This window comes from Phocoena sinus, chromosome 4 (genome assembly GCF_008692025.1).
Source record: "Phocoena sinus isolate mPhoSin1 chromosome 4, mPhoSin1.pri, whole genome shotgun sequence".
Taxonomy (NCBI): domain Eukaryota; kingdom Metazoa; phylum Chordata; class Mammalia; order Artiodactyla; family Phocoenidae; genus Phocoena; species Phocoena sinus.
Genome location: NC_045766.1, coordinates 134,578,790 through 134,601,840, shown reverse-complemented (window position 1 = coordinate 134,601,840; position 23,051 = coordinate 134,578,790). Strand labels below are relative to the sequence as shown.

Genomic DNA, 23,051 nt, shown 5'->3' with positions numbered 1-23,051 from the left:
GAGGGTGGGAGAAGGGAAATATTTTAAAAACATGTAATGAAATATAGGAACCAATTCCTTTTCAGACTCACCAAACGCTGGTGCACTAGAAATAGCAACTGGTTGCTGTTTCATGACAGGGGGAAGTGCGGAGGGGAGCTGATATCCTTGTAGCTTCAGTTTGATGAGTTTCATAGCTATGGAAAACTCCACTTGATCCATTCTTCCATCATTATTCATATCAGCAAGCGCCCTGCAAACCAACAGCATGGGCTTAGAATGACTGTGACTTTAAAAGAACCTTTCCCAAACAACCACTCCCACCCACACAAAAACTAAATAATCAGCTCCCTCGGTCCCGGGGAAAACGAAACAAAACAAAACTTGTTTACCAAGCTGTAGGGAAAAACTGAAAAGGTTTTATATAAATATGAAATATGTTTTATTGTGTTACTCTCTACTTTTACGATACACATGGTAATTTTCAGTCTGAATGTCAGGATATATACCATGGACATCAAATGGGGTTTCTTTTTGGAGTGATAAAAATGTTCTAAACTGGGTAGTGGTGATGGTTGCACAATTCTGAAAAGACTAAAAACCAATGAACTATACACTTTAAAACTGCGACTTTTGTTATGTGAATTATGTGACAATAAAGCTATTAGGAGGAAAAAAGTATTTAGAAACAGAGTTTATTTCTAGATACTTGATTAGATTGCATCAACTCCTCTGTGGGGTTCTACAAACCTCACCATGGGGATGTGACACACTATGCTGTACTATACTATAATACTAGCATACTTTCAAAGCTCTGGAAATTCATTAAATGACCTTACAAATGCACTTACTATTTCAAAGTGGTACTCAAACAAATGGTCAAGTCAACTTCCAATGAGTTATCATGTAAAGCATTTCTCTCAAATAATAGTAAGATAAAGGAAGAAAGGGGTTTGTACTTGCAACTGGAAACTACATTTTTGCTAACTGAAACTGTGCATATTCATGATTTAACCTCTTCTGCACAAAATATGTTCATTCAGACTTCATTTGTTGAAGTCTAGATTTTAAGGGCATAAGGATTTATTTTTTAAACCTTTCTTAAGAAAAGTTTTATTTGAAACTTCAAATGTTAAGACCAGCTACTCCAATTACAATGCCATCATTGGCAATGTTTTAAATGAGCCACATAAAGATTGTGTCCTCAAAAGAAAATTAAGCTACATAGAAAATAACCCTACATTCTAGAGTTAACTCAAAGTGAGAAAACATGAGGCACAGTAAAAAGTGTAATAATACAACAAAGATTAAAAATCTTTAAAAATGTTAAGAATTGTAAAAGTCAACACTATTCTTCAGGAAAAATTTTAATGGTCATAAAGTCATAAAGGGAACCCCATGGCTACAGAAACCACCCTTCTGCCTCAGCTAGGAGTGCCCCAGGCCTCCTGTGGTCAATGACCACCTTCAGCATACCACACCAGTGGAATCTGAATTTCACTCATTTCTAGTGGCCTTGAGCATCACTTGCCATGTTTCTTGGGCACTTGGACTCGTGCTTCCATGAACTGCTCATTCACATCCTTTGCCAAGTTTTCTGATGGACTGCATGTCTTTTCCTTGTCAGTTTAAACGCACTCATTGTATATTACATATCAACTGTTTATCTGTCAGTTGTTGAAAGTTTTTTTTAAAACTCTGTCCATTTTGTGTGTAATATCTTTAGCATACAGAAATTCTACATTTTTATATGTGTAAAATATTTCTTTTATCACATAGCTTTCTTTTCTAAGATGTAATAAATTTTTATTACATCTTTTCTAAGATGTAATAAATTATTACTTTTAATAAAGTAATAAATTATTACTTTTAATAAAGTAATAAATTATTACTTTATTACATTTCAATCTTTAAACCAATTGTAATTGCATATATGTGTGTGGTATGTTACCCCAGGGTTCAACCAGATTTCCTTCAGGTGGATACCTAGGGTTCCCAGCAATGTTTATTAACCAATCCATCCTCTTCTCATTGAAGTAAAAAGAAGTATTTTGGGGGTTCATTAAATGTCCATATGAAAGGAGATCTATTTCTGGATTATCTACTCTGACTGAACAATTCCCAGGTCAATGTGACAATAATCTGATCCCACTGACTCTATGGTATGTTCTGGTATCTGGCAAGGCTTTTTTAAAAAAAACTTGTTGGATGGACCTAGAGATTGTCATACTGAGTAAAGTAAGCCAGACAGAGAAAGACAAATATCATGTGATGTCGCTTATATGTCGAATCTAAAAAAAGGGTACAAATGAACTTATCTACAAAACAGAAATAGAGTCACAGATGTAGAAAACAAAGTTATGGTTACCAGGGCGTAAGGGCGGGGGGAGGGATAAATTGGAAGATTGGGAGTGACACACATAAACTACTATATATAAAACAGATAACTAATAAGGACCTACTGTATAGCACAGGGAACTCTACTCAATACTCTGTAATGGCCTATATGGGGAAAGAATCTAAAAAAGAGTGGATATATTTATATGTAGAACTGATTCACTTTGCTGTACACCTGAAACCAACACAGCATTGTAAATCAACTATACTCCAATTAAAAAAAAAAAAAAACTTGTTTGGCCATTCACAGACATTTCTTTTTCCCTATTAACTTTTAATTTATCTATTCTATAAACAACTCTAATGAAAATCAAGATGGAACTGCATTAGATACATGAATTTTTAGAGAACTGACTTTTTTTTTTTTTTTTTCCCGCGGTACATGGGCCTCTCACTGTTGTGGCCTCTCCCGTTGTGGAGCACAGGCTCCGGACGCGCAGGCTCACGGGCCCAGCCGCTCCGCGGCATGTGGGATCGTCCCGGACTGGGGCACGAACCCATGTCCCCTGCATCGGCAGGTGGAATCTCAACCACTGCGCCACCAGGGAAGCCCGAGAACTGACATTTTTATGATAGTTAGTTCAGAAAAATAGTATGTTCAGTTCTACTAATATTTCCTTTAATAAGATTACATCACTTCCTTCATATAAGTAACTACTTTTCTTGTTAAATGTGTTCTTAGGAATTTTATCATTTCTGTCACTCTTTTAAATAGAACACGTCCCCCATTTCCATATTTAGGTGCTTATTTCAAGCATAGAGAAGAATTTTGCTTTTAATAATCATTTATGCTGGGTGTATTGAGCAATCTTACCAAACTTCTGTGAATCTTACACAATCACATAACTAGCAAAAAAGAGAGTTATCTTTCGTTTCCAATATTTATACAATTCCTTTTTATTGTAAATAAATAAATATTTATTTACTTCTATTTATTTGGTTGCACCGGGCCTTAGTTGCGGCACGTGGGCTCCTTAGTTGCAGCATGTGGGATCTAGTTCCCTGACCAGGGATCAAACCCGGGCCCCCTACATTGGGAGCTCAGAGTCTTAACCACTGCACCACCAGGAAAGTCCCCACCATTCCTCTTTCCTGTTGGTCTTACTGCCTCTATGACATTACTAAGTGAGCATCCCTGCTTGGTTTTGAGTTTAAATTAAATGGTTTTTTTTAAAAAAAATAACTACAGTGTTTCATTGTTTAGAATAATATTTGGTACTGATTTTTAGAAAGTAATCTGACATATTTAAGCAGTTCCCTTTTCTACTTATTAGAAATGGTTACTATACTTTTTATCAAATGCTTAGTCAGCATCTGCTGATCTGATCCCACATTTTCTTTTTCCTTTTATCTCCTGATATAATAATGTTGAGGGAATTCCTTGATTCTGAACCAATCTTGCACCCCTGGCATAAACTCAAGTTGGTCATAGGTTTTGTACATTGTGGAATTCTATTTGCTAAGATTTTGTTTTGATTTTCTGTGTCTATGATCATAATTGAGACTGGTCTCCGGCTGCTTTATGTTTGTACTGTTTTTCAGGTTTTATAAAGGAAACTAAATCAATAAAATGAAATGGTGAGCTTTCTCTCTTTTACCAAATTTTTTTTTTTTTTCGCGTCACCACGCAGCATGAGAGATCTTAGTTCCCCAACCAGGGATCGAATCTGTGCCCCCTGCAGTGGAAGCACCAAGTCTTAACCACTGGACCGCCAGGGACGTCCCCAAAATATTTTAAAAAAGATATTCAGCTATTTCAAATGGTTTTCATGGATTAAAAAAAAACCTCCCAACAATCAACACTGACATGCATACTTAAAAAAAAAAATCAGGCAGACAGATTCCCACTCCCTATTCCCCACACTACTGTCCCCAAAATATGTTTTCTAGAGAGAAACAAAAATACCCAGTGTGGGATAATGAGTGGGTTATGAGAGAAGAGACTTTCTAGTAATGGGTTAATTAGGAGAAGCCTCAACAGGAGAGGAGAGGAAACACATAATGCTCAGGTTCTAGACATCCACCAAAATTCCAAAACTTTTTTGACAATTTTGTGTGACCTTTTTAAAAAAATTCTTTTGCTCAACTAACAGAATATAACTGTTGGGACTCCTTTGTAGTAAAAACTCAAAGGTCTTTTAGAACTATAGCGTTACTCCTACAAAGCTCAACTCTCCCCACCCCCTCCTAATATACTGGAGTAGATCTGGAATTCGATTTCTCAAATCTTCTCTGCAAAATATGATTTCAGCTCTGCTGTCCAGTTCATCTCTTATTTATAGTTATTTCTCAGTTTACTCATTTCTTTTTTTTTAATGAAAGGATTTTTTAAAATTTATTTTATTTATTTATTTATTTTTGGCTGTGTTGGGTCTTCATTGCTGCGCATGGGCTTTCTCTAGTTGCAGCGAGTGGGGGCTACTCTTGGTTGTGGTGGGCAGGTTTCTCATTGTGGTGGCTTCTCTTGTTGCGGAGCACGGGCTCTAGGCGTGCGGGCTTCAGTAGTTGTGGCACGTGGGCTCAGTAGTGGTGACTTGCGGGCTCTAGAGCACAGGCTCAGTAGTTGTGGCGCACGGGCTTAGTTGCTCCACAGTATATGGGATCTTCCCAGACTAGGGCTTGAACCCGTGTCCCCTGCATTGGCAGGCGGATTCTTAACCACTGCACCACCAGGGAAGCCCAGTTTACTCATTTCTAATAATCTCTCCAAAAGACTAACTAAAAGTCTGAGGATCCTGAAATTAAATTCACAAAACTTCCAAAGTTAAAAAGAAAGTATGATTAAAAATATTTTTAATAAAAAAATAAGACAAAATAGCTATCTATGACTCCTGAAAACAAGCTGATCTTAAATACAGTGTTTAGTCTGATATTAAAATCTATATATAAGGACTGCCCTGGTGGCGCAGCTGTTAAGAATCCACCTGCCAATGCAGGGGACACAGGATCAAGCCCTGTTCCGGGAAGATCCCACGTGCCTAGGAGCAACTAAGCCCATGCGCCACAACTACTGAGCCTGTGCTCTAGAGCCCACGAGCCACAACTACTGAGCCCATGCGCCACAACTACTGAAGACTGCACACCTAAAGCCTGTGCTCTTCAGCAAGAGAAGCCACCACAATGAGAAGCCTGCGCACTGCAATTAAGAGTAGCCCCTGCTCGCCGCTACTAGAGAAAGCCCACACGCAGCTATGAAGACCCAATGCAGCTAAAAATAAATAAAATTATTTTAAAAATCTATATATAACAGGCATGGCTGAGATGAGGAAAGGTCCACAAGTATGCTGAATACTAAGGGTAAGTTTTCTGTTTGATTTGTACAAATAAACCACATAGCACTCTTATACTGTCAGCGGGAAAAAGTGCTTCAACTCCAAGTGTAGGAAAATCTGGCCACACCTACAGAACTACATATGCATTTACTCTTTGACACAGTGATTCAATCCTGGGAATTCACCCTGAAGATACACTTCCAACAATACAAAAATACATGCTTTGGGCTTCCCTGGTGGCGCAGCGGTTGAGAGTCCGCCTGCCGATGCAGGGGACACGGGTTCGTGCCCCGGCCCCGGTCCGGGAAGATCCCACATGCCGCAGAGTGGCTGGGCCTGTGAGCCATGGCCACTGAGCCTGCACGTCCAGAGCCTGTGCTCTGCAACGAGAGAGGCCACAACAGTGAGAGGCCCGCATACCGCAAAAAAACCCAAAAAACAAAGGAAAAAAACATGCTTTAACTCATTCTTTGCTGCATTATCTGTAATTGCAAAATATTAGAAATAACCCAAATGCAGAAAACACAGGAAATTAGCTGAATAAACTATGGTATATCTTCAACAATAACTATTATATAACTGTAAAAAGAAAATGAGGAATATCTCTATGGAATGTTATGAGCGATTTCTAGGATACACTGTTAAGTGAGAAAAGCAAAGAACAAAAGAACATTTATAGGAGGTTACTTTCAAAGTAGAAGGAAGAGGAAATAATTTAAATATAAATTTGCACACATATTATGGACATGCGTTTTCCCCACAGAAATAAACAAAGAAAGGATAATAAGAAGCTAATAAAATAAGTGGGAATGGGATGAAACAATAGGACAGCAAGTGACACTTCTCTGAGTTCACACTTTTGTAGAGTTTAGCTTTTAGAATCTTGTTAATGTGTTACATATTCAAAACATAAAATTAAGTTCACAAAGATGAGAGCAGATCCCTAAACTAAATAAAAACAAAAACATATAAACCAAGTTGGGGGGGATAAATTGGGAGACTGGAATTGACATGTACACACGACTACATATAAAATAGATAACTAATAAGGACCTACTGTATAGCATGGGGAACTCTACTCAGTATGCTGTAATGACCTATATGGGAAAAGAATCTAAAAAAGAGTGGATATATGTATATGTATAACTGATACACTTTTCTGTACACCTGAAGCTAACACAACATTGTAAATCAACTATACTCCAATAAAAATTAATTAAAAACAAAAAAACAAGCAAAAAACCAAATCAACCTAATAGTATTTTAAATAAGTAACATGTCCACATAGGAAGAAGGGAAAAAAACTAATCTAAATAACTGCTGAACACAGTACTTCATATATCCTCGGGCTATAAACAAAAGAACTATGAAGTAACCTTGAACGCCATTGAATAGGTTTTGTTGTTTGTGGTGGATGGGAGTGTAGAAATTCTGAAACTATCTTGTTTGTATCATAGGATTCAGAGAAAAAAGGCGGGCCTCCTCTCGCTCAGTCTCATTCACTACACCAGAACTGAAGCCAACAGATTCCTTTAGGAGCCTACTTCATCCACAAAGGCTCATCACAGGCTGCTCACCTCCCACTGTGCAGATTAACTGGGCCCAGTCACTCACTCATCTGTTTGTTTATTCATCCGAAGTTTTGTTTTTTTTTTTGGCCGATTGAACCTGGACCACCGCAGTGAAAGCACAGAGTCCTAACCACTGGACCACCAGGGATTTCTCCAATAAATTTGAACAGGTCACCTACTAAGGTCTCTATCCAGGAACTAGGCTTACAACTAAGAAAAAGACAGGCAAGGTTCCTGCCCTCAGAGCTGTTTCAGTGCAAGCAGACACTCAACAAGAAAACTAGTCAGATTATTCCACACGGTAAGTGCTATTAATAAATAAAGCAAGGCCTTCCCTGGTGGTGCAGAGGTTAAGAATCCGCCTGCCAATGCAGGGGGAACATGGGTTCGAGCCCTGGTCCAGGAAGATCCCACATGCTGCAGAGCAACTAAGCCCGTGCACCACAACTACTGAGCCTGCGCTCCACAGTCTGCAATGAGCTCGTGTGCCACAACTACTGAAGCCTGCGTGTCTAGAGCCCATGCTCCACAAGAGAAGCCACCGCAACGAGAAGCCCGCGCACCACAACGAAGAGTAGCCCCCGCTTGCCGCAACTAGAGAAAGCCAGCACACAGCAAGGAAGACCCAATGCTGCCAAAAATAAATAAATAAAATAAATAAATTTATTTTTTAAAAAAAGAAATAAAGCAAGGTGATGGGAAAGAGAAGATGTTCTTCAGAGCAGGTGGGGAGAGGGAACTGCTTTAGATTAGTGGTCAGGAAGCCCTTCTCTGGGGAGGTGAACCAAAACCTGAAGGGTAATCGGCCAAATATGTGAGGATCTAGAAGAGTTGCATGATAGGAAGAGAAAATGCCAAGTGCAATGTCCCTGAGGCCAAAGGAACCCATTTAAAGACAGAAAAAAGGTCAGTGAAACCAGAGTGCAAAAACTGAGGAAGGGAGTGGTACAAAATAAGAGAAGAGGGAAAAAGCAAGAGCCAGATCATATTGGGCCTTGTGGCCTTGGTCATGACTTTGGTTTTCTTATCAATGGAGAGTTTTAAACGGATTTACTTTTTCAAAAGATTGTTGGGGTGCTGTTTGGAGAATGGAATCTAAACAGGCAAGTGTGAGAGACTCCAGTCAGAACGCTCAAATAGTGGGCCCAGCTATTAGGCCCACTATGACAAATTAGGATGGTAGCAAAGGATACAGAAAGAAATGGCCAGACTGGGGATACAGTCTGTAAATGGAGTCAAAAGTACCTGCTGATGGATTGGTTGCGTAGGGTAAGGAAAAGAGAGGAATCAGGCATGGCTTCCAGCAGCCGGGTAGATGCTCAATGCCATGAACTGAGATGGTGAAGACTCAGGAATGTCCAGGATGACTTTTTCTGGGGGTAAATGACTTTGGCAAACTGATCTTGCTGGGGGCTGAAGGCCCTCCTGACATATGCTCAGTGGTATCCTAAGATAGCATCCAAAGGTGTCACACAGGCGTTTGCCTTGCCCCCTGCCCCATCCTTGAGCCAGATCACCAAGATGTTCTAATTTCTGCCCTTATGCCTCTGGCTTCCTCCTCCTCTTGGGGCCCATTTCTAGGTGGTGCTGCCTCTCTTCCCCTCATTTCTCTCCTTAAGAGCTTCTAATCCCCATTTCTGTGGCCCCTACCTACTGCCTCTGATTCCAAAGTCCTCATTCCACCTCTGCTTTCCTCTGCCTTCAAGGCTCTTGTCCATTGCCCTCTGCTTTCTTCTTCTCTGTCTCCACACCAGATCAAGGTTGCAACAATGTTAAGCATTTAAGCTGCCAAAAGGATATAGGATACTGGCCCTGTTCCTTCCAGTTCCTTATTAGCAAGACAATTTCTAGGAAGATATATTATCTTTGGCCACAGTTATAATTTGGCATTACACACACTGACTTGACTCCATTCTGAGGGAGAATTCAAGTTTTCCTGTATTCTTAATTGGAAACTGGGTTGGAGAGATAGGTAGTTCCAAAGTATTAGTAGGTTATAGTTCCAAAGCTCATAAATTAATTAACTGGAATATAATTTCTACATGGATTCCAACAGATATTTCCCAGCTGTGCTCATCACTCATACTTTTGAATGGTCCAGAGCAAATGAAAGTAAGGACCAGAGAGAAAGAGAAACTAGAAAAAGGTCCTAATTCTCAATCCAAAATTTTCTTCTTCCCCAGAGGAATGACACAGGGACTGCCTAAAATTTTAGACTCAAACCCACTCCTCTCTCTACCAAAAGTGGCATTGGACTTGCCCTGTGATCCCATCAGAAAAACCACATGAGAACACAAGATTAGCATGAGAGATAGGGAGGGAAAACTATTTCATTAGGTCAGCTGTAATTTATAAATTTATAAACCGAAATTTGAAGAGGTGAAGTATTGCTCAAGCTTACAAAGTGAAGAAGCATCAGAGCTGGTGTCAAAAGACAGATGTTCCTCACATTCTGTACCACACCATTCCAGCATCTTAGCAGGACATCTGTGGCTCGAGAAATTTCCAACGACTTTTCAGAGATATTGCTTTTGGGAAAAGATTCCTAGAGGGGTGTTTCATTTTGTTTTTTTTCCCCGATAGCAATTCTTGATGAAAGTAAAATATGCCATCACAAATTTATTTAACAAAATGTCAGAAAAAAATTAAAGACAAAGAACACTTTTGATTTAACCTAAGTCTGCAGACTCATTATATTCACTGTTAAAACATTTTCACAATGAAAAGAATAAGTTGGTAAAAATGACTTTGGTATACTCTGGTTAAAAAAACAAACAAACAAAAAAACCAAAAAAAACAAAAAAAAATTAACTGTCTTCATTGAAAGAACTGAAATTTACTAAATAATACTTTATTTTTCTCCATTACACTTATTAACATGTGACAGTTTTTATGCTGTTATTGACCATCTCCTTCCACTGGATTGCAATTTCGATGAAAGCACAAATTTTGTCAGTTTTGTTCACAGCTGTATTCCCAGCACCTACAACAGGCACAGGCCCATAGTAGACATCTGATAAATATTTTTCCACTGTTGAATGAATAAATGTTAATTTATTATAGATTTCCTTGCAGCAGAGTATTCATTACAAGACTGCTTCTTGAATGAACCTTTATAGATTGGAAATACAGTATAAAAGCAGAATTCAGTGAAGGAAGCTAAGTCTGGGAAAGGAAGATTCTAGTGAGTGATCTTGGCTGATGGTGTGAAAAACAATCACACAGCAGAACACAAAGCAAAAAGAAATTTAACACAGATGTCAAGTTTCTTGCATTTAGACTTAGGCACTTAACCAACAGGTCAGCGTCCCTGTGCTCAGAAGTACATGAGTGTTCCTTCTGTGTGTGTGTGTGTGTGTGTGTGTGTGTGTGTGTGTCTTTTACTTTACTTTAAAAGTAATTCCAGGGACTCCCCTGGTGGCACAGTGGTTAAGAAGCCACCTGCCAATGCAGGGGACACGGGTTTGATCCCTGGTCCAGGAAGATCCCACATTCCGTGGAGCAACTAAGCCCGTGCGCCACAACTACTGAGCCCATGTGCCACAACTACTGAAGCTTGTGCACCTAGAGCCCATGCTCCGCAACAAGAGAAGCCACTGCAATGAGAAGCCTGTGCACTGCATCGAAGAGTAGCCCCCACTCGCCACAGCTAGAGAAAGCCCGTCCGCAGCAACGAAGACCCAACGCAGCCAAAAATTATTTAATTAATTAAAAAAAAATAATAATAAAAGTAATTCCAAAAACCTTGGTTATCTGAATTTTCTACTTCAAAGTAGATGAGACATTAGCACTAAAAGGGTATCATAGTTGAAAGAGACAGTCTGGCAGCCCATATGCTGACAACCAGGAAAAAGAAAATAAAGCAGACACCAAAAAAAGCACAGGAATCTGATATCATTTAATTTCAATTCAAATAAATCCACACACAAATAATATGTAATTTCCCATGAAAGTTTTGCTATTTCAGAACACAGTAAATGATTTTCATACTAACAACACTTATAATCAAGCTTAGACTATGTTCTGTAGACTCTGCTTAAAGGCAACAAGGAACTATGTCAATCTTTATTTTTGCGTTCCGTAACATCTTACAGAAAAACCCGAACGAACATTTTTGGCCAGCTCAGTACCTTTCTGGGGTTTTGTTTTGAGGCTCTGTTATGTGCCAGGGCCCACACTAAGTCCTTCACATACAGTTTCTCTGCTAATCCACTCAATAACCCTGTAAGGAAACAAGTGTCTTCCCATTTTCTAGATGGGAAAACTAAGGCTGGGGGGGGTAAGTACATGTTCCAAATCAGAAAGATAAAAAGTAGTACAGATGGGATTCAACTACAAATCATGTGTTCTTTTCACCATAACAAGCTGCCACCACGACACTAACGAACCCAGGGAAATGATGTACTAACTGTAAGAACCATACACTGCAGGAACATGTGGCTTCTTGGCCAAAGAATTCAGCATGGCTTCCCAAAGTCATAAACCTAGAACCCAAAACTGTATTTGCCAGTCTTTTTCATTCATTCTCTTTCTTTCCTGTGGTTTCAAAAGACTGAACACTTATTTGTGCTAGTTAATCAAGAGATTCAACAATATTTTGTATGTGCTCACCTTGCACAACACTGTAATGAATACTGGTTATTTCACTCTTTCACTGGTTATTCCATTATTAACCTCAAATATCTTCTTTACTTTTTATTCAATGAAAGATACAGAACTATCACATGATAAAGCAGGAAATGTGGACCATTTAGATGAATATGGGTGATGTGGATGAAGGTAAAACAAAGTGGTGAGAAAGGGACTTCCCTGGCAGTCCAGTTGTTAACTCTGTGCTCTCAATGCAGGGGGCATGGGTTCAATCCCTGGTGGGGAACTAAGATCCCACACTCCAGCATGGTGTGGCCAAAAAAACCCCAGAAAACCAACAAACAAAAAAACCAAAGTGGTGAGAAAATATCAAAATGTAGATTTCTCAACTGGAAATTCAACTTTGTAACAGTTACCTTGCAAATGTCACTTTTTTTTTTTTTTTTAAAGTTCCATACCAGAAAGACACTTTTCAGAAGTACTTCTCTGGTAAGAAGTAGTGGGGTATTTCAGACTAGAAATACATGTTCTCCTCTGTAATTTAAGAAATTAAGATTAGATATTACTGGACTAGTTTATAACCTTCTGCTTGTATGAAGTTCCAACTTACCATATCTGTGCTAAAACAGGTTGAGGTAACCCAGATTGAAAAAAAAAGTTTCTAGCTTGATCACCTGTAAATGAAATGGAAAAAGTTTTAGAAGAAAACAGCAGCTGACAGAAAACCACTTATGGCAAAATTACAAAAAGAAAGAGGTTAATAATCCTGAACTGAATACATTTTAAAAGCCAAATGATAAGTTTATAAATAATAGTAAAATGAATCCATCAGCACTGACTTTAGAATGTAACACTTAAAAAAAAATCATCTCAAAAAGGGCCTACCATTGTGTAGGGGTAGATTGTCCACTTTAATCAATCTGCTAGTAATTAAGATGGTAACAGCTACACATTACAACAAAGTGAACCTACAGAAATCCTCAAGAAACTGATGACCCATACTTCTACTTTACAAAAGAGTTCTTTGCCATTCTCATTTACCTACACTTCAGATTTTTGGTACTTCTAACATATTTATGGAGAGTTAGTAACAATGATTAAAAGAATCACATCGAGGACTAAGAATTAGTAAGTTAAAGAGAAGTGAAACAAATACACACAAAAGCAAGTTCCCAGGAAATCTAGATCCCATTTTTTCTAAAGCTAATTCCTGAAGAGTAATCAAACAGGAAAGAGATTAGAAAACGCAAAGTACAAAAGGATCTTTAAGGACAGCAATAAGAAAAATTTTTTTTAATGTTCATAATCTGTTAATTTACTCAAGCCAGTTCAAGATCAGAATTAAGGAAGTGCTTTTGCTCAAGGACCACAGTCCAATGCTACAATTACTTAAAGAATGTGGTCCATTAATCTTAAACAATTCCCAACAGTGATACGCCTAAAACAGTGACTTGGCATTCATTAAAAACTGCAAAAGAGACTTGAGTGCATTGGAAGAGAAGCAACTGTAAAAATACAGACTCCAGGTTAAGGCAAAATAGGCAAAGTGTACCCTAGATCACATGTGCCCACCTTCGCTCTGCATAATAGATTTTCCACAGATATATGCACTATGATAAGTAAAAATGTAAAAATACTGACTCCGATTACCAGTAATAAATCCAGATATTGGCTTTAAACTATGGAACTGTTGATCATGCTTTGCTCTTTCCTCTACAGTTATGGCCCAAATATCCAGGCTACCTACAATCCAAAGAAAAGACAAAGAAATTATTCAATGAGAAAAGAAAAACAAAGTGCTCACACGCACAGTTTCCATAGTACCTTAAGATACTGTCGGTATGTTATAAATGATTTGATAAGTTAACATCTGTTTGTCCTTGGAAGTTTTGAATATAAAGTTAGAAAGCTAAGAGTAGACATATACACACTACTATATATAAAACAGACAACTAATAAGGACCTACTGTATAGCACAGGGAACTCTTCTCAATACTCTGTAATGACCTATATGGAGAAGAATCTAAAAAAGAGTGGACATATGTATATGTATAACTGATTCACTTTGCTGTACAACAGAAACTAACACAACATTGTAAATCAACTATATGCCAATAAAAATATTTTAAAGAAAGGGGAAAAAAAGAAAATTAAGAGTAAAGCAGGCCAAAAAAAAAAAAGATATTAGCACAAACTTTTTTTTAAAAAACTTGTCCTATAACCCTGTAGTTAGCAGGACTGTATGAAGACATGTTAATAACCATCATTTATTTACATAAACAGACTGATTTACAAATCAATAGTCTAATTTAAAACAGTATTTTCAGATATCTTAAATGCCACAAATGAAAGTTATGGAAAAATTGAGCTTCACTAAATTAGCATCCTATGTGATTCCATGAAAATCTTTTTGGAGTGATAAAAATATTCAAATACTAGATTGTAGTGAATTTTATGGCATGTAGATTATAACTCACTGAAGCTGTTTTTAAAAATGGGTATCCTGAAAAAAACAACGGCAAACCAGAGGGAACAGGGTTTAAGTCCTTCTTCAGTTTCAGTTCTTGGACAGACCAGATATCCCCTTGTTTCTGGGATTTTCCTCACTTTAGTGTTAGGTTTTCTCAAACAAATTCACCAAATAACTCTAGATTACACAGGTAGAAGGTTTTCAAAAGTTCAGACATTTTCCCAAAAGGTGGGAACAGACAGTATGTGAAGGTGCCTAGCATACAAGCAAAATGTCTAAACACTGAAATCTCCCTTCTCTGCAGGGTCTGATATGACAGCGACAGGCAGAGCAGCAATTCATTCAGTCACTGAAAACAGACTTGTTGAACACCTCCTATGTGCCACACACTGTGTTAGACATTAGGGATAAGATGGTGACCGAAATAGATCAGATCCCTACCCTCACAGGCCTTACAGTCCTGCAACTTCTATTGCCCTGTCAAAATTTGTCAAACAGAAACAAACCCCACCAAACAAGCAAAACAAAACAAACAAAAAACTTGCTCAGTAACTAAGAAGGGGGACAAAAACAAAACAGAAAATAAAACAGTAAGACTAATGGTTTTGAAAAGGTTGCAGACTTCTGTACTAGAATCTCACAGAGACTTTTACAGATGTAATCACAGGGATGGGGCTTTATGCTGCCTTACTCTCTTCATGGTGGCTAGGTTTGACAGCTGCCAAGAGAAATTCATTCATATGGCATGCTCTCTTTAAAACAAAACAAAACTTGGCCAGTAAGCAAAACCAACATTTAACACTTTCCTAATAATCTCAGGGAAAATTACCTGAAAAACACATCTTATGCAGATTGATGTTTCAAGCAGATTAACTAAAGTAAAACAAAAATGTCATGCTTTAAATCCAGTCTAAAGAAAAAGTACAGAATAAATGACCCAGTCACCTCAACAAATAAACTGCAAAACAAAAAACCAAAAAAACAGGGATGGAGAAGGGTTCACTAACAAAGCAACTTAGGAAACACATGAACTAATTGTAATGTGTGTGTCTTGTTCGGATCCTGATTTGAACCAACCAACCGTAACAACAACAACGAAAAATATCTAAAGACTATCAGGGAAAATTTTAACACTGACTTGATAGTTGAAGACTTGAGGAATTACTAGAAACTTTACAGGAGTGGTAACAGTATTGTAGTTATATCTTTAAAAGTGTTATCTTTTAGAAACACCCACTAAAATGTTTGTGGATGAAATGATCTGATGTATGAGAGGTGCTCAAAAGAATCCAGATGAAACTATATTGGCCATTAGTTGATTGATAATCACTGAAACTATATGATGGGTTGATTATTTTATTCCCTCTACTTACGTGAATATTTGAAATTTGCCATAATACTAAGTTTTTAAAAATGTGATTCCAAAGTACATTAAAAAAGGAAAATCTTTGAAAACTTACCACCAAAAGGTGTTGGAAACTGAGCCATGTTTCTGTTACTTTCACCTTGCTAATGGACGCCTGTAATTGAAATGCAACATTTAAGTTTGTGAAAAGTTCACTCCTAGGTACTTATAAACACACTAACATGCTGTCTTAATGACCTGGAGACTGATACTAGAGTTAGGGGATAGCACTGCAAATGAATGTTACAACTAAGGGTTCATTCATTCATTCCTTCTCTGCGCAGTTTCTCAGTCCCAGGTACAATGATGGGCACTGAGGAATGTGAACGAAAGACTCGCCAGCAACAAGAAGCTTTCAGTCTGGGGAGTGATACTATTAGCTCGGGACAGCCTATTATCTCATTAATTGTATTGTTGTATTTGTTATTTTTTAAATATATCTTTTTCCTAACCATCTACATATACTACTCCATCTGCTTCATGGTTACAACAACTGCTCTTTTTAATGAGCACTTAGTACATGGTGCGCACTGTCTTATCTCTCCGTTTTCGGGGTTTTTTTGGCTGCACTGTGCATCACGCGCAATAGTTTCCTGACCAGGGATCAAAGCTGTGCCCTTGCAGTGGAAGTGCTGAGTCTTAACCACTGGACCGCCAGGGAAGTCCCTTATCTCTTTCCATAGTATCACAGCCCTATGACATAGGTACTATATTACCATTCCATACTATACACGAAGAAAATGAGAATCAGAGAGGTGAAGTGATTAGCACAACATCACACATTTGGTGACCAAGCTGGATTTGAGCAGGGGAAGCAAACTCCACAGCCTGTGCTGCTTTTATGAAAAACATTGTCTGCGACTGCTGCTTTAAAATGCATATTACACTAATGTCTGCCCAGAATACCAAACACAAACCCAGGCTCAAATATCCCCATCAGGCATTATTTGCTCATGAACAGTCAACGTGAAACCAAGCCAGTCCTCTTCCCCAACTGAAAAAATCCAAACTTAATATTTTCCTTATGCTTAACTAAATAACATGGTAAATGCACACAGTTAAAAATGAATACTAAATAGTAACAGAAAAAAATTAGATAAATTTAGAATTTAAAAGTGACAGTCCCTTTGCCCTAATACTCAATTTCATCTGTCCATGGAAATTTTTTTTTTTTTTTTTTTGCGGTACGCGTGCCTCTCACTGTCGTGGTCTCTCCCGTTGTGGAGCACAGGCTCCGGACGCGCAGGCTCAGTGGCCATGGCTCATGGGCCCAGCCGCTCCGCAGCATGTGGGATCTTCCCAGACCAGGGCACGAACCCATGTCCCCTGCATTGGCAGGCAGACTCTCAACCACTGCGCCACCAGGGAAGCCCTGTCCATGGAATTTTAAAATTCCAAAAGCTCTATCTTGTTCTCAACTATTTATTCCTAGTGTTCTCCTCCATCTCTTTTTTAAATGGACACAACGTCTTTTATTCTTCTGATTTTTTTTTTTCATTTTACTCTTTAGTTTTCTTCTGTTTCGTGCATCATTTGATTCCTTCTTTGTTTGCTCACTGATAGTTCGTTTAGGGTCATTCTCTTTCACTTTTGAGGCTTTGCTCATATATCTGGTGATCCTTGGATGTACCTTCATATTTAAGACGGAGGCACTATAACAATGCTCAGAAGCTGGGCATGGGTGGCAGGTTTATTAATTGATGGGCTTCTCCCTATGATGATCAGATATATCTAGTCACCTGTTCACTGGGAGATCTCCAAATGTCAGATTCTTTTCTATTGAAGCTATATTCAGCTAGATGTGGTATTCCAGCTGGCTTCTGGGGAGGAGTGGAGAAGGGAGAAAGAAGTGAGGGGCCTAACTTCAGTGAGTGGACTTATATACAATCCCTTTATTTTCAACCCCATGTTTCACCCCTCTAGTCTGGAGCATCTCTGGCCTAGTGCTCTTCACATCTCCCCAGAGGAAGGGGGCTGACGTAATCACCTGTCTGCTGGGGTGCAGGAGAGAATGGTTCAAAATGTCTGAGACACAGACTGTTGAAGAATTTTGATTTTCAGCTGCAAAACTGACCTAGGAATGCCAGGAGCCTCCAAGTACTCTGGGCCTGGGACAAGCTGGCTTGACCTCATCTTTATTTGTAGGCACTGTTTATCTACCTCTGAACTCAAATTAACACTCCTTTCCAAAGTTATGTTTCTCTTTACAAAAAATTGTCAAAATCTTTTGTCACTGGGGACTTCCCTGATGGTACAGTGGTTAAGAATCCGCCTGCCGGGCTTCCCTGGTGGCGCAGTGGTTGAGAGTCCGCCTGCCGGTGCAGGGGACACGGGTTCGTGCCCCGGTCCGGGAGGATCCCACATGCCACGGAGCGGCTGGGCCCGTGAGCCATGGCCGCTGAGCCTGTGCGTCCGGAGCCTGTGCTCCGCAACGGGAGAGGCCACAACAGTGAGAGAGAGGCCCGCGTACCGCAAAAAAAAAAAAAAAAAAAAAAAAGAATCCGCCTGCCAATGCAGTGGACACGGGTTCAAGCCCTGGTCTGGGAAGATCCCACACGCCACAGAGCAACTAAGCCCCTGCGCCACAACTACTGAGCCTGAGCTCTAGAGCTCGCGAGCCACAACTACTGAGCCCCTGTGCCACAACTACTGAATCCCACGCGCTTAGAGTCTGTGCTCCGAAACAAGAGAAGCCACTGCAATGAGAGGCCAGTGTACCACAATGAAGAGTAGCCACTGCTCGCTACTAGAGAAAGCCCGCGCGCAGCAACAAAGACCCAACACAGCCAATAAATAAATACATACATATATTTATATTAAAAAAAATCTTCTGTCACTATCTTCTCTACTGTTATCTTTTTCCTTAGGAGTTAACATCTTTTAGCTGCCTATGTGATTATGGCAGACATCAGGGAAGGAGAAGAGAAAACACATGTGGTCAAGCCACCACAATGAACTGAAAGTCTGTGAGTCCAGTGATGAAGCAGGCCACTTCTCACTGCCAATTCCCTTTAAAAACTACAGCTGCTATTCTGTTCTTCCACTATTTCTCAGTCAATATATTATGTAGGTAAGCTTGATAATTTTCCAAAAAATTTTAGTTTTCCACCTCACTTAATCTTCATAATGTCCTTGAAATTGACAAGTCATACGTCTTTTGAGCTGAATCCCCCCAAAATTACGGAACAAGACTGTAAAGAATATGCAAAAATTCTTCACCAAAGAAGAATTCAAAGCTGAAACTCAAAAATATATAACAAAGGATATACATTGGCAAAAACATAACCAAGGGTTTATGCAGAAGTCAAGGTTAATTTAACATTTGAAAATAAATTAATGTAATCAACCATATTAACAGAATAAACCAAAAAGCTCATATAATCGTTTTTCCATAAATGTGGGGAAAAAAAGCCTTGACAAAACCTCAACCCCTAGGGATGATAAAAACTCTCAGGAATCTAAGATTAGTAGGAAACTTCCTCAAACAGATACAGGGCATCTATGAAATAGCTATAGCTAGCATCATAGTTAAAGGTTAAAGACTAAATTTCTCCCCCCAGAGATCAGGAAGAAGGCAAGGATACCTACTTTTACCACTTCTATTCAACATTGTTTTGAAGGTTCTAGCCCTGAAATAAGGTAAGAAAAACAAACAGACAAAAAAAGAAAAAAAAAGACAAAGATTTTAAAAAAATCTATAAAACTCTATTTACAGATGATATAACTGTTTACATAGAAAACCCCAAGAAATCTACAAAATAGTACAATAAGTGAATTTGGCAATATCACAGGATGAAACGTTGATATCAACTGAATTCTTATATATGAACAATAATTGGCAATTGAAATGAAGACAAACAATCCCTCTTATAGCAGTGCCAAAAAAATGTAAAAGTCCTAGGTATAAATTTAACAAAAGACATCCAAGGCCAAGGTCTCTATGCTGAAAACTATAAAATATTGCTTAAAAAATAATTAAAGAAGACCTAAATAAATGGAGAGATATACTATGTTAATAGAAAGATTCAATATTGCTAAAATGGCAATTCCCGCCAAATGGATCTATATATTCAATGCAATCCCAATTAAAACTGCAGCAGGCTTTTGAGTAGAAATTGGCAGGCTGATATTGACATTTGCTTGCAAATGCAAAGGACCTAGAATAACCACAGCAATTTTTAAGAAGAACAAAATTGGAGAATTTATTCTACCTGATTTCAAGGTTTACTAAAAAAGCAATGTAATAACCAAGGCCTTTTGGGACTGATGTAAAGGCAGACATACCATATCAATAGAACAAAGCATTGAGAAATAGATTTACACATGTTTGGTGAATTCATTTTTGGCAATGGCAAATCACTGGAGGAAAAAAGTCTTTTCAACAAACTGAAGTAGATCAACTAGATATGGGGAGGTGGTGGAGGCGGGAGTGGGGAACACCGATCCTACTTCACAAAATACACAAAAATTAATTCAAAATGGATCAAAATTTAAATTTGGCCTAAATTTAAAACCGTATAGTTTTACACAAAAAAATTCTAAAAGATAAAATATCTTCGTGACCCTTGGGCTAGGCAACAATTTCTTAGGACACAAAAAAACATGATTTATTTTTTAAAAAAGAGAGAGAACAGGAAATTGGGCTTCATCAAAGTGAAATGTTATCTCCTTAAGAAAACAAAAAGGCAAGCCATAGACTGGGAGAAAACATTTGCAACACATACATCAGACAAAGGAACTGTACTCAGAATATATAAAGAACTCTTGCAACCTAAAATTAATAGTAAGACAAACAACTTAGTGAGGAAATTGATAAGAGATGTGAACAGACACTTCACAAAATAACTCTCAGAAATGGACAAGAAACACATGAAAAGGTGATCAACATCATTAGCCATTAGGGAAACTAAACCAAAGTGATGTGCCACTATGTTTCCACTAGAATGGCAAACATGAAAAAGACTGAGCATACCAAGTGCAGACAAAGATGTGGAACAGCTAGACTCTGCTGGTAGGAATGTAAAATGGTATAATCACATTGGGAAACAGTTTTCTTAAAAAATTATACAGCTACCATTCAACCCAGCCACTCTACTTCTCTATATTTAGCTACGAGAAATGAAGATTTCTATCCACAGGAAGATTTCTACACATATCATATCAACTTTATTTTTATTTATTTATTTATTTGCAGTACGTGGGCCTCTCACTGTTGTGGCCTGTACTGTTGTGGAGCACAGGCTCTGGACACACAGGCTCAGTGGCCATGGCTCACGGGCCCAGCTGCTCCGCAGCATGTGGGGTCTTCCCGGATTGGGGCATGAACCCGTGTCCCCTGCATCAGCAGGCAGACTCTCAACCACTGCGCCACCAGGGAAGCCCCTCAACTTTATTTTTAAGAGCCAAAAACTAGCAACCCAAACAACTGATGAATGGATAAATAAACAATGATATACCCATACAATGAAATACTATTTAGCAATAAAAAGGAACCAACTATTGCTATAAGCAATAACATGCATGAATGTCAAAATTACTATGCTTAATGAAAACAGCAGGTATACACACACACACACACACACACACACACAGTATAACTCCATTTTTGTAAAAATTGCAGAAAATATTAACTACTCTATAGTGATAGAAAACCAATCAGTGATTGCCAGGAGATGACAGTAGAGGAAGGGATAGAATATAAAATCACAAAGAGGCACAGGAAAACTTTGGGGAGGAATGGAAATGTTTGCTATCGTCATAATGGTCATGGTTTCACAGGTATATCCATATGTCAAAACTGATCAAACTGTGCACTTTTTTAAAAATTAATTAATTTCTTAGGACATTAATTTTTGTTGCATAGGGTCTTTGCTGCATAGGGTCTTTGTTGCTGCATGCGGGCTTTACTCTTCGTTGCAGTGCATGGGATTCTCATTGGGTGGCTTCTCTTATTGCAGAGCACAGCTTCTAGGTGCGCGGGCTTCAGTAGTTGTGGCTTGCAGGCTCTAGAGTGCAGGCTCAGTAGTTGTGGTGCACGGGCTTAGTTGCTCCGCGGCATGTGGGATCTTCCCAGGCCAAGGCTCGAACCCGTGTCCCCTGCATTGGCAGGTGGATTCTTAACCACTGTGCCACCACGGAAGCCCAAACTGTGCACTTTAAATACATGCAGTGTAGTGTACTGATACTTCCCATTAGGTCAGAAGCCACAAAGAAAATTCTAAAAATAAAAGTCAAGAGTTTGGCAATCCTAGCAGTTGAATACAAACTAGAATATCTACATTGGACTATCCTCTTAAGACAGTTTCCAATAACTTTCAACAAGTATTTTATCTTTAAAACACACATAAAAAAAGACTCAACTTTAAGCTCAAGTTAAAAAAAAATGGAAGGGATAGAACAAATGATGGACAGACAATACGGCTTTTGAGCAAGAATACTTAATATAATTAAGGAGTTTACAATGACCTCATTTGACTCAATAGAAAAATAATGTAATAACAACAACAACAATTTTTAAATGGGCAAAGTACCTGAACAGACACTTTTCCAAATAAGACATACAAATGGTCAACAGGTACACTGAAAAGGTGCTCAACATCACTAATGATCAAGGAAATGCAAATCAAAATCACAATGAAGTATCACTTCACTCCTGTTAGGATAGCTATTATCAAAAAGAGATAACAAATGCTGGCGAGGATGTGGAGAAAAGGAAACCCTTGTGCACGGCTGTTGTGAAATGTAAACTGGTGCAGCCACTGTGGAAAACAGTAGGGAGGTTCCTCAAAAAATTAAAATAGAACTACCATATGATCCAGCAATGCCACCTCTTGATACATATCCAAAGGAAATGAAATCGTTATGTCGAAGAGATATATGAACTTCCATGTTTGCTGCAGCATCGTTAACAATAGTCAAGACATGGAAACAACATGTGTCTGCGGATGTATAAACAGATAAGGAAAATGTGGGATACATATACAATGCAATATTATTCAGCCTTAATAAAAGAAGATCCTGCCATTTGTGACATGGTTAAACCTGGAAGACATTTGCTAAGTGAAATGAGCCAGACACAGAAAGACAAATACTATGTGATCTCACTTATATGTAGAATCTAAACGAGCCAAACTCATAGAATCATATGGCAGAACAGTGTTTGCCAGGGGCGGGAGTAAGGAATGAGGAGACCTGGTCAAAGGATACAAACTTTCAGTTATAAGATGAGTAAGTTCTGGGGATCTAACGTGTAGCATGGTGACCACAGCTAATAATACTGTCTCGTATACCTGAAATGTGCTAAGAGAATAGATCTTAAGTGTGCTCACCACACACACAAAAAAATGGTAGATAAGGTGTGGATGTGT

At 38.6% G+C, this 23,051-nt stretch overlaps 1 protein-coding gene across 2 annotated transcripts in view; it reads right to left on the bottom strand.

The window, feature by feature from the left end:
* Positions 1 to 23,051, bottom strand: part of ITSN1 (intersectin 1) — a 231,801-nt gene that overhangs the window by 154,252 nt on the left and 54,498 nt on the right. For both annotated transcript variants that reach the window (XM_032630426.1, XM_032630425.1), the window contains exons 2-5: positions 15,740 to 15,799; positions 13,460 to 13,552; positions 12,420 to 12,483; positions 72 to 232 (exon numbers count right to left, since the gene is read on the bottom strand). In XM_032630426.1, coding sequence (XP_032486317.1) covers positions 72 to 232; positions 12,420 to 12,483; positions 13,460 to 13,552; positions 15,740 to 15,767 — 346 coding nt within the window. In that variant the 5' untranslated portion in view covers positions 15,768 to 15,799. The remainder of the gene's footprint in view (positions 1 to 71; positions 233 to 12,419; positions 12,484 to 13,459; positions 13,553 to 15,739; positions 15,800 to 23,051) is intronic.